Below are 13,280 nucleotides of genomic sequence, written 5' to 3' on the forward strand. Positions count from 1 at the left end.
TAAAAATAACAGCTACTATATTTTGGACGCATCTATACATCTTTAGCTTTCAAACCTGTTTTGGTTTGAGTGTTTCTGACGAAGGTAAATTAAGAAAAGCGATTCGGCTACACAAAGTTTAGAGTCTATAAAAGGTTATTTTCATTTTCTTGAACTTTGTAGCTAATGCTGCTGATGGACAGGTAGTCCCAGGGATGTCATCATCAATTGTCAGTGATTAGGTACTGACATCATTTACCTTTTTTAAATTCTCTGTTGATAAATTTAGAAATTATTTAGAAACTAAGGTTCCAACTCTCTCAGGCAAAGTTCAAATAGATGGATTTGACTATTCTTTTAATGTCCGTTTTGGCAAAATAGCTAGTAGTATATAAACATTCTTAGCTTTAAAAAGTGCTCTGGTATGAGCGTTCTTGATGAAGGAAAATAAAAAAGGGCTTCGGACGCACCACATTTAAAAAGAGTTATTTTCATAGTTCAAATCACACGTAGATGTCGTTAATTGTCACAATTTGATGATCGGCATATTAAAATTTAAACAAATTGATATTTTGTTGTGCATATATTCGGTTATAGATTTCCAAAATATTGATAATAAAATAGCCACATTCTCAGGTAATCCTGTCTGATCTCCTCAGATTACCCACGGTGTTTGGTTTTGTTCGTGTTGTCAATCCCTTATTTTGTGTTAGGTGTTTTGAGGACGCGTTTGTTTATTCGTCGTGTTTCAGTTTTAGTATGGTATGGTTCGTTTTATCGACGACTTGTATATTTGATATCCCACTTGGTATCTTCTTACTCCTTTTTCTAAAGCATTAAAAGGCATAAAAAGTATATAGTAACATGCTCAGCATCTTATATCGATCAGTTTGTTGCCATGTTTTAATGACACATTGACGGACTGATTGCTGTTGCTAAATGCCCATTGGCAAAAGTATCATGGATGTTCAGGACGAATAAACAAAAAGACGATTATGGACAAGTCAAGTCTAGTCTACAGAGCTTTGCTTTTGGACTAAACGCATAATCTTTCTGACCCAAAACAGTGATTTAAAATCAAACAATGATGCTCTCAACTGGAAAAATAGTTGATATTGACTTAACTCTTGATCTTCTTTGATTAACAACTTTGTACAACTCACAAAACATATATAGTGGGGTCATTTTAATTTTACTTCTGTAAGATAATTGTTATTAGTATTTATTTATCTAAGTCTCATCGCTTAATAACACATTAGAGAGTCATTATATGTAGAATTATAAGAGACTATATATCATTAGATCAATGAATGATCAAGAGAAAAAATTAAGAGAAACGGACTTAACTCTTGATCTTCTTGAGTTGTATTTACTAGACAACTTGGTACTCAGTAAAAAACATGTATAGCGTGGTCATTCTGGACTTTAACTTTAAATCAATTTAATAATTATTAAATTAATAATATCACCTCTCGATTACCTTATCATGCTTATTTTACAACATTTGCTTTTGAATACGGTAAATATACAAATTAGAGAGTCATTTTATGCACAATTGTAAGAGACCATATATCATTGTTAGATCATTGAACAGAATTCGCTAACCGTGAAGTATGTTTATATTATACATACACTGTAAAATATTGTTAGCCTATTTAGAATAAGATGACATGCTTTAGTACAGCAACGGATCGTTTTGAATTATGCGAATCAAAACACTTATTCTGTTTATAATTTTTATTATATATAAATTTATCAAAACAGAATGTAAATGATATATAACAATTGTTAACATTCCAGTTTATAAATAACTAAATATTGTAGGTAAAAACAACCAGAGTACATAACTGTGCGTTCACTACAAAATCATTTAATATAGCATGGTAACTAGAGGTTCCAAGGAGCCTGTGTCACTCACCTGATATTTTTGTTCACAATTGATGCATGAAATTATTATACTTTTGCTTAAGTTTCAGAGATATAAGCCAAAAACTGCATTTAATCTTATGTTCTATTTTTAGCCATGTCGGCCATGTTGGTTGGCAGGCGGGGTCATCGTACACATCTTTTTTTAACTAGATACCCCAATAATGAGTGTTGCCAAGTTTGATTAAATTTGTCTCAGTAGTATCAGAGGAGAAGATTTTTGTAAAAAATGACTTTCAAGGGCAAGAACTTCTTAAGGGGTCAATTGACGATTTTGGTCATGTTGATTTATTTGTAGATCTTACTTTGATAAACATTATTGCTGTTTACAGTTATCTTTATCTATAATAATATTCAGGATTCAGGGGCAGCAGCCCAACAACTGATTGACTGATTCTTCTGAAAATTTCAGGGCAGATAGATCTTAACTTGATGAACATTTGTACTCATCATCAGATTTGCTCTAAATAGTTTTGTTTCAAAGATATAAGCCAAAAATTGCATTTTACCCCTATGTTTCATTTTTAGCCATGTAGGCAATTTTGATTGGCAGGCGGGGTCATCGGACACATTTTGAAACCTAGATACCCTAATGATGATTGTGGCCAAGTTTGGTTGAATTTGTCTATGTAGTTTTAGAGGAGAAGCTTTTTGTAAAAGATTACAAAAATTTACCAAAAAAAGTTAAAAATTGACTATAAAGGGCAATAACTCCTTAAGGGGTCAATTGACATTTTAGATCATGTTGACTTATTTGTAGATCTTACTTTGCTGAAAATTATTGCTGTTTACAGTTTACATGTATCTCTATCTATAATAATAAGCAAGATAATAACAAAACAACTGCAAAATTTCCTTAAAATTACTATTTATGGGGCAGTAACACAATAGGTTGTCTGATTCATCTGAAAATGACAGGGCAGATAGGTCTAAACCTAATTAAACGTGTTTACCCCATGTCAGTTTACTCTAAATGCCCTATGTTTAATTTTTAGCCATGGCGGCAATGTTAGTTGGCAGACGGGTTCGTCGGACACATTTTATAAACTAGATACCCCAATGATGATTTCGGCCAAGTTTGGTTAAATTTGGCCCATTAGTTTCAGAGGAGAAGATTTTTGTAAAAGTTAAAGCACGACGGACGCCAAGTGATGAGAAAAGCTCACTTGGTCCATTGGGTCAGGTTAGCAAAAAAGAGGCGGACGATACCAAGGGGGTCACTCAAAAGTCGTAGAGAAACTGACAACACCATTTCAAATTATAGAAAGACGACGAAAAGACGAAAAACAATACATTAAAAACAAAATCAGAGCAAACGAACCACACAAAAAATAAGAATGTCTCAGATACTCCAGAAGGGTAAGCAATCCATCTCTACTAGTGGCACACGTCATGTTGCGCATTTCATTTGGTAAGTACAAATTCGGTGTATCAACGACTATTCAAATATAACTATATCCGAAATGTTGAACATAAATTGATTCGAGACAGGGATAGGGTATATGTGAATGATGGATGGCAGTATGGACGAACGGTTTATAAAAAGTAAACATGACTGACGTCTTTGTCTCAAATCCTCCAAACGTCAAATATGCTAACTTATATTATATCGACCACAGAAATCGTTCATGTAGAAAGAAATGAATCCCCTTAGCTTATTCAAGCACTAAAGACTGCAAGGCTTAGCGTTGTCCTGTACAGAAATATAAAGCAGGAAGTACAAATAACAAACGTATAAATTTCATTTTTTGATTTCTTCTAACTGTTACAGTAGCGGTTTTTCACAAATTCTATTCTAAGGAATATTTAAAAGAAATACATAGAATGATGTCTCTAATCGTTTTCATCTGAATTTAAAGGTATGCTCAGTTACAGTTGAATATCATGAAATTGCTAATAGAACCAAAATTTGAAATATACATTTTGTTGTAGGTTTTGTTGAAAATAACTGCTAATGGGCAATTTAACCCGTCTGCCTCCTTCAGAAGTATATTATCTACTTCCCCATTTGGTGATAGAAGATGTAAATTGTTACAATTTTATTCTGTCACATATGCATATCCCTGAGAATCTAATGATAAAGCTACTGGTTCTTTCAAAACGCAACAGAAAATACGTGTTCCATCCAACTTTAGACAAATAACAGCGTTCCCACAATTATGTTCACAGAAATATAACCGTTCATCTTCTTGGTCGCACAAATTAGTAACGAGTGCCGTTAAAACACCTCTACAAACTTTCAGTTTCTTTTGACACTTTCCACTAGTTTTGTTAACGAAAGAAACTTTTCCATCTTTGGAACCGACAAGCACTGTTTCTCTTATGACTGCAATGCCATGCGGAGACACTGCCGACACCTGGATTTCTTTTCCTTTTGTAAAACTGTTGATATTGAAAAACTGAATTAATCCATCTCCAGGCATCGATAAAACAGCTTCGTCTGTTCCTGGTATGATAGCTATGGCGAAAACTCTTCGTCCAGGAATGGTTAAAGATTGCAGGTGTTGTCCTGTTTCTGTCCATGCTGAAATGTTATTTTCTCTGGTATCATCATTGCAGAGGATTAACCTATTGTCGTTAGTTATTGCCATACCAGTTATTCTTCCTGATGGTATATCAACTTTCTTTTCGAACTCAAACTGTTTCAACATCTTTTGACGATTGTCTACTGTTTGTACTTGTAATTGCCCATTATTTTGAGAGGTCACTGCTCTTTTGGTAGAAATTTCTTTTACGGACCCAAGAGATTGTATTACTTCAATCATATTCGATGGTTCGAAACTGATATTGTTCGTATTAAAACATGGAATCAAGGTTTGCAGACCTGACGCTTGTCTTGAGATATCCGACTTTAGTGTGTTTAAAAGGATGAATAACTGACTTTCTGAACCATGTTTAGTATAAAAATCCACTTGCTTCCATACATTTTCAACGAAATTTTGCCTCTCGTTCGCCTCACAGAACTCTTTGTCTGCCTTTTTGCAAATCGTTTTGTCTATAATATCCACTTCAGGGTTAAGTTTCCGTTCCAGTTGATCAAGATGATCATTGATGATATGTCTGAACCTAGATATTTCCTTTAATACTTTTCCCTTTATTTGCCCTACACTTGTCTTATTCTTTTGACTTTCTTCTACCAACTCCTTTGTCGATTTGAGTAATGACGTAATGTCTTTTGTAACATCTTCTAACATTAATGAGGATCTACATCCTTTAGCAGGTATATCTATTGTTTGAATTTTACCGCAGTTACGATGATTGTTGTCAAGGCATTTTTGACATATCAGACAATTATGATCGGAACAGTAAAAATCATAAGACAAGTCATCATGTTCATTGCAGTTTTTCTTGATTCTGAACGCAGACGCATCGACCAAGTGGTGAGAAGAAATATGTTGAAAAACACAGTGCATAGAAGTACACTCGGTACATAAAGTGTCTTCACAATCTGTACAATACTTTATTCCATTAGATGATTTGTTATGTCTAGAGCAGGGATCACACATTACAATTGTAGATGCCATCGTCTGCCTGGTTCAAATATAGAATATAACTACTAGTAATCAAAATGTTCTAAGCTTAAAAGTTACATAAAATACCAAACCGAATATCTTTTATTTCAAAGTTTCATGTTATATTAGTTTAGTCAGCTGCTGATTGACTAATAGTCTTTGAGTACTACTGTACTAGATCCTCTAGTATTTGTACATCCTTAGCTCTCGAATGTTTTGATTTGAACGTTCCTGAGGACAGTAAATCTCGAGAGAAAAAACATTTCCGGCGCACCGCATTTATAAAGTGCTATTTTCATTGTACCAAATGCCTACAATACAAGTTGTTTTGTTGCTATCTCACTGAGGTATACCTCACATCTCTTTTTTGTTTATTATTTAAGAATCAAAATATAAGGATTGCTACTTTATCACCACTTTAAAACTCTTAAGAGTTTTTATTTAAATTCTCAAATTTAAAAGTAAACAATATAGCGTACATGACATGTAGATGTCGTAAAATGTATGTCACTTTTTTTTTATTACCGACATATGCAAAGTATATTCGTTTGTAATCTTTTGTTGTGCATATAATCGGTTTAAAGCTTTCTAAATGAAAATAATACTTTATAAATTTCATGCGTCCTAAAGGCTTTTATGAATCTACCTTCGCCAAGAACGCTATAAAACTTCAATATTTGAAAGTCAGGGAATCCGATGTACATTTAACATCCGCAATTGCGCAAGAACGTAGCATTTATATGACCAAGAGGGATCCAAATTTATCCCAGGTCAACTTTGCCTTAGGGAGTTGGAACTTTTGGGAATTTTTCAACTGGGAAACTTTAGAAATATGTGTTAAATGTACTAAATCATGTCAGTACCGAAGCAATGACTACTGAGCTGACGATACAGTCCACCAGAAGTGGTATCGACCCAGTGTTAGTAAATGAAATAAAAATTTATAAATTGTGTGTAAATTTATCGTAAGATATAATTATTTAAAAAAAAAGCTTAATGTATACATCACACCAATTTATAATTGCCATTTCATTATGTTCATTATAAAGTTGAAGAACATTTGATTATTGACATATTTAAAAGCAGTCAAATTTAATTTTGTACATTTGGACCGTAATGTGGAACAATTTGAAAACAGGCCCTAAAATTAAAAAAATCTAAATACACGGTTGGATTCGCCATATCAAAGAACACCAATATTTCAATTTAGATGAAATCAAACAAAGTTTAATTTTGGACCTAAATACGTGCCAATTCAAAACAGGGTCCAAAACCTTAATTCTAAATATCCGGTTATATTCAGCATATCAAAGAACCCAAAGATTTCAAGACGTTGTAAATGGTCAAGAAATAATCAATTTATAGTATTGTTTTTGGCCTCTTTTTCCTAAATCGTTAGGGTCATGGTTACCAAAATCAATCTCAATCTTCCTTTTGCGGTATGAAATAGTGTGGTACAATTTCATAGCGATCCATAGACCTATACTCAAGGAAGTGTCCAGAAATAAAAAAAATCCTATTTTTGGTCCCTTTTCTATCTCTAATCATTAAAAGGTTTGGATCATGACCCCCCCCCCCCAAAAAAAAAAAAAAAACCCAGCCATAACCATGATAACAATAACCCGAAAAAGATTTTCATCCCTGCTATCCTATTGTGGTATGGAACCTTGTGCAAAAATTTAATGGAGATCCATACACTTATTCTCAAGTTATTGTCTATGAACCAGAAAAAAATTGTTTTTGTTAGGTCCTTCATTTGTCCTTTAGTTAAGTTATTGTCTGCCAACCATTTCATTTTCTATGAACCAGTAAAACCGCAGGGACAATAGACCCAAAAACAACCCCAACCATCCTTTATTGGTATGGAACCTTCATAGAGAGAGATCCATACACTTATACACTTGTACACAAGTTATTGTCTGCGAACCAAAATGTCATCAGACGCAGACGCAGACATCGCCATTACATAATATGAACGCAAAAATGTAGGACGTTTATAGATTGTCTTTTCTTTCAAATCATCTTATATGGTGTGGAGATTTTTTCGAAAAAAATGGAGCTTAATGTATTTCCCGAGATAGTATAAACAGATGATTTTATCAGTCTGTATTGTTGGATATATTTTATAAATAAATGTTTGCGATGAAAAAGGACTTAAACACGCGATGTATTAATACCAGTTAGGTATATTTATACATAGCCAACTATAATCGTTCTTGTTTATAATTTATTTCAATATTGAATTTTCTGCGTACGACTCTAAGGGTTGACTGGTGTAGAAAAATATTGTATCCTGAACATGCATGGAATAATTGCCACTGGACGTTAATCTAACAATAAACAACCATTCAATCGTTCGGTGAATTTATTGTCTCAATATTAAAAATAAATTGCTTCGCTCAGCACAGCTGGATACGACCGCAGATGTCCAAATCTGAAAAGTTGGGGCCAAAATGGACACAATATTCATGCTTGATACAGGTTTGAATTTGGATTGTAATTAAATATTTGACACATAAAAGGTTTCAGCCAAAGTACCTGTAGTCAAAGAACTTAAAAATTGGTTATATAATTTGAATTGATATTTTTTTCTTCTTTTGCTATTGTGCAATACACTATGTTGTTGCGAATTGACCCCCTCCCTTCTAAATAAAATTGACCCTGATTTTTGCTTTTGTGCAATACACTATCCTGTTGAATATTGACCTTCAAAAATATTTGAAGAAATTATATTTTCTAATTTCTGAAATTTGAAATGAGAAAAAATAGTTCCCCCCACATTTTCGTATTTCCCCTCCCCCATTTTTTTCAAGATATAGTCAAATCTCAATTCAAATTTCTAATAAAGTTAGCAACCATAATTACCCTTTTAAGTACAACATACAAGTCTTAAAATATAAACTGTAACATTGAGAAAGGAAATGGGGAATGTGTCAAAGAGACAACAACCCGACCAAATAAAAAAAACAACAGCATGACATACATAGTCTAAATTCAACATTAGTTAATAGTAAATTTTTAAAAATAAATTGACAGCTAACCCCTCATAGTCAACTCTTACCATCCCTTTGTTGTATGGAAACTTGTGGTATAATTTCAGAGCGCTTCATACACTTTAACACAAGTTATTGTCTGGAAACTACAACAATGTTTATTTGGGCCCATTGTTGGTCCCTAACTCCTAAACAGTTGAGACCATAACCCAAAAAATCAATTCCAACCTCGTTGTAGTGGTTATAAACTTTGTGTTAACATTTCTATTAATGTCTATTTACTAATACTTAAGTTATTATACGGAAACTATCTGTCTTTAGACGACACTGACGACGACGACGACAACGTGATACAAATAAAAATTTGTAATTTTTGCGGTCGTATAAAAATCAAACTGACTTAAAATGGATATGAGTACTGTAACATTGTACAAGTGAATACAAAAAAATAAAAAATAAAAAAATAGACCGACGAAGGACATATGATATACCCAAATATATGGCTTTCAATAAGATATGATATCAGCTTATTCGAATACAATTATATCTTGCACATATTACATGTGATTCATTTCCAAATTGAGAGTAAGTATAACCCAATGTATGGTATGCTTCAACTTGACAACAACACAAACACATCTAGAGGTCAGAGTACAGTGTTCAACAATAGACAGATGTCTTTACAATTTGTTAAGCTCTAGTTCTCCTAGGATTTAGAAAAGTTCTGACATGAAAAGTAAATTAATTTCAGAAAATTTATGTTATATATTAATATAAACACTAGATATACACTAAATATACACATTCAACAGTATGTATACTGAAGTTTTTGTCAAAAGTAATGGAGTAATATATAAATCACGGATAGTTGTCACATTGGAGAAGACGTTACTAAGTTGTAAAACTTGTGTCTGATCCTTTTGTCATTTTGAACAATAAAATATGTTTAAAATATTGGTTCTCATACCCAATTAATCAAAACAAAACCAAAACCAAATAAAATGCTTCGGTGAGCGCAGTCTGATACAACCGCAGGGGTCGAACCCTGAACAGTTGGGGCAAATTTGGTCACAATATTCAAGCTCGATACTGTCTGAATTTGGATTCTGATCAAAGTTTTGACCTAATAAAGGTTTTTGACACAAAATAAATGTGGTCAAAGATTTTTCTTGAAACTTTTCAAAATCGGAATTTGAAAAATTTTGCTAAAAAAATGAATCCCGTAAAAGAAAAATGCACCCCCCCCCCCCCCCTTATAGAAAACGACTTTGGGGCAATAACCCAAAACTCAATTCTATCTTTTCCATTGTAGTATGGAACCTTGTAGTACAATTTCAGAGAGATCCATACACTTAAACACAAGTTATTGTCTGGAAACTAGAAACATGCTTCTTTTTGTCCCTTTTTGGCCTCTAATTCCTACATGTTTTTGGGCATTTAACCCAAAACTCAATCCCAGCCTCCTGGTTGTTATATGAAACATTGTGGCACAGTTTTAGAGAGATCCATACAATTATACACGATTTATTGTCTGGAAGATAGAACAAAAATACTTGCTTTTGGCCCTTAATTCTTGAAACTGTTGACCCCATAACCCCTAAAATGAATCCCAACCTTCTACTTGTGGTTGTAAACATTGTGGTACAGTTTTAGAGCAACTGAAATAATACACAAGTTATTATCCTGAAACTAGAAAAATGCTTGTTTTGGACCCCTTTTGGGCCCCTAATTTCTAAACAGTTAGGACCATCATCCCAAAAATCAGTCCCAACCTATCATTTTTGATATTGAACCTTCTCAAATTTCAAAAAGATCTATTCATTTAAACTAAAGTTATTGTCGGGAAACCAATGTGTCTTAGGACGACGACGACGACGCAGACGATAACGACATCATACCATTATACGATCTCAAAAATTATTTTGCGGTCGTATAAAAAATCGAAAAAAAGGAGGGGTTCCAACCCCTTGCAAATCCCCTGGATCCGCCAATGATACCACATCCTTTTTGCTATATTTAAGTTAACAAATTCTTCTGATTGGTCTTATTAATTCACGTTGAAGTCAAAGCAATAATTGTCTTTACTGCCCCTCACTCCCTCCCTCCTCAAAAAACACAAAAAATAAAGAATAGTTAACTAAACTAGATATTCTATTTCATGCAATTTCTCAGTCAAAAAACTTTTATTTCCTTATTACAAATCATTAAGGTAGTTCAATATCTCAAATCGTTACGAACAACTGGTGTTTCACTTACAATAATGTTTTCTTTGCATAACCTTGTGAATTGGAAAAAAAAGTGTACATAACCATATAGATGCACTTTGACGTGTAACATGTATTCCTAGGTTACGAGGTATATTTGGATTACACAATGACCATATATATTTTTTATCATTTTAACAGTGAGTGGTTTACCTGGTTGAACCTAATGTCATTTCACAATCTTGTGTAATGATTGATTTAAATAATGAACAACTATGATAAAAGCAAAAACGAGCATCTAGAATATTTTGTTCTAGTTAAAAGTTTCATAAACTGTAGAAAACTAGTAGCTCCTAGCACATATTTGAATAGAGGTTCGAACAAATCGAAGCTTGTGTGATATTTATATTTTAACTATTAACTATCAATGTTTACCATTTACCTGTTTACGTTAAAAATTAACCTGCAAAGAAATGATCAGTCTCCGTAAACATGGTAAAGTAAGTTTCTAACTTTGTCACTTTGTGCTTGAACAATTTTGAAACCTATATAAACAATTTTTATTAGTTGATGATAAAATACATCAATGTATCTGACATTTTTAGCACAGTATAAACATTTAAAGGCGTTTACCTTTTATATATCCCGATATAACTGTTTTCTGTTTTACATCAAAATACCTGACAAATATTTTACAGTTATCTACCTTTGATATTCTATTTTTATAATCAAGGACACGCTATTTAATTTTCAGTTTGTTAAGTAAAAATCGACGAATTTCATCAGAAACAGTCTGTTATGAGCATTTGACATATTAGTTTTTTCTAACTACGACAACTAGAGGCTTTAAAGAGCCGGTGTCGCTCACATTGGTATATGTGAATTAAATAAAGGAAGAAGACAGTTCATGACAAAATTGTGTTTAGGTGATTGTGATGTGTTTGTACATCTTACTTTACTGAACATTCTTGTTGCTTACAATTATCTCTATCTATAATGAACTTGTCCGTGTAGTTTCAGTGGAAAATGTTAGTAAAAATTTACAAATTTTATGAAAATTGTTAAAAATTGATTATAAGATTATAAAGGACAATTATAACTTCTTAGCCCGGTAGTTTCAGAGAAGAAGATTTTTCTAAAAGATCATGGAGAAATACGAAAAATGGTTAAAAATTGACTTTAAAGGGCAATAGCTCCTAAAGGGGTCAACTGACCATTTTGATCATTTTGACTTATTTTTGAGTCTTAAAGTGCTGTACATTATTGCTGTTTGCAGTTTATCTATATCTATAATAATATTCAAGATAATAACCCAAAACAGCAAAATTTCCTTAAAATTACCAATTTAGGGGCAGCAACCTGTTGTCTGATTCATCTAAAAATTTCAGGGCAGATAGATCTTGACCAGATAAACAATTTTACCTCTTGTCAGATTGCTCTAAATGCTGTGGTTTTTGAGTTATAAGCCAAAAACTGCATTTAACCCCATATGTTCTATTTTTAGCCGTAGCGGCAATCTTAGTTGGTTTGCCCGGTCACAAAACACATTTTTTTTTAACTAGATAGCCTAATAATGATTCTGGCTATGTTTGGTAAAATTTGGCCCAATTGTTTCAGAGGAGAAGATTTTTGTAAAAGTTAACTAAGATTTACGAAAAATGGTTGAAAATTGACCATAAAGGGCAATAACTCCTAAAGGGGTCATATGACCATTTTGGTCCTGTTGACTTATTTGTAAATCTTACTTTGCTGAACTTTTTTGCTGTTTACAGTTTATCTCTATCCATAATAATATTCAAGATAATATCCCAAAACAGCAACATTTCCTTAAAATTACCAATTCAGGGGCAGCAACCCAACAACGGGTTATCTCATCCTGCCTTTTTTTCCTCAAAACTCCTGTCCTGCCTATTTTTTTCAAATTTCATCCTAGTCACCCATTACAATCAAATGGTAGCTCCCTTATGGAAGATTTTTTGTTGTCGTTTCTCTTTAATTTATATTATTTTTATATAAATAAGTGACGATATTGTGTAGACACCTTTCTATTTGAAAACTATACTATATGTTGCCCTCTAGATGTCATTAATTTAATTGTTTTTGTCGTTTGATTGCTTTCTTATTGACGTATAATCTACATCTCTTACAGTTTTAGTTCCGTTTGTTGTACTGTTTAAATGTGAAAGAAAAAAGAAAACTGAAAGAATTATTGAGTATAAATTGCTTGCCTTTCTTTCCCTCAATAATATGCTTAGAGGAAGATGAACCGAGGAGAGATTAACGTAAATTCAAAATATTAAGTAAACTGAAGAAATAAATGTTTCTCTTTTCAATCTCCAACCCCCCTCCGAAATTTTGTTTCATACTGTATTAATTTTTGGAGACATGTCTTAGCCTGATTGATCTCTTGCTCCCCCTAAAATATTAAGTTAACTGAATATTTTTTTTCTCTTTGCAATCTTGAATTCCCCCTCCCTCTCCAAATTTTGTTTTCTACAGTATTATTTTTTGAAGACATGGCTCATTTAATCCAAGTTCGATTGATCTGCTGCTTACCCCCCTTAAATATAATCCTCATCAAATTCAATTCTAGTCACTAAAAAGCCGGGCAAACTTATCTAATTAGTCGTAAAAAAATTCCATTTAGTATAAAACTGATTTATTTG

The 13,280-nt window shown here is 32.8% G+C and overlaps 1 protein-coding gene across 1 annotated transcript; it reads right to left on the reverse strand.

Annotated features, from left to right (window-relative positions):
* Window positions 1–3,944: 3,944 nt before the first annotated feature.
* Window positions 3,945–5,429, reverse strand: LOC134710656 (uncharacterized). The gene has a single exon (XM_063571043.1). The coding sequence runs from the start codon at window positions 5,427–5,429 to the stop codon at window positions 3,945–3,947; it is 1,485 nt and encodes a 494-aa protein (XP_063427113.1).
* Window positions 5,430–13,280: the final 7,851 nt, after the last annotated feature.

The sequence above is a fragment of the Mytilus trossulus genome, chromosome 3 (assembly GCF_036588685.1).
Source record: "Mytilus trossulus isolate FHL-02 chromosome 3, PNRI_Mtr1.1.1.hap1, whole genome shotgun sequence".
In the NCBI taxonomy this organism is placed as follows: domain Eukaryota; kingdom Metazoa; phylum Mollusca; class Bivalvia; order Mytilida; family Mytilidae; genus Mytilus; species Mytilus trossulus.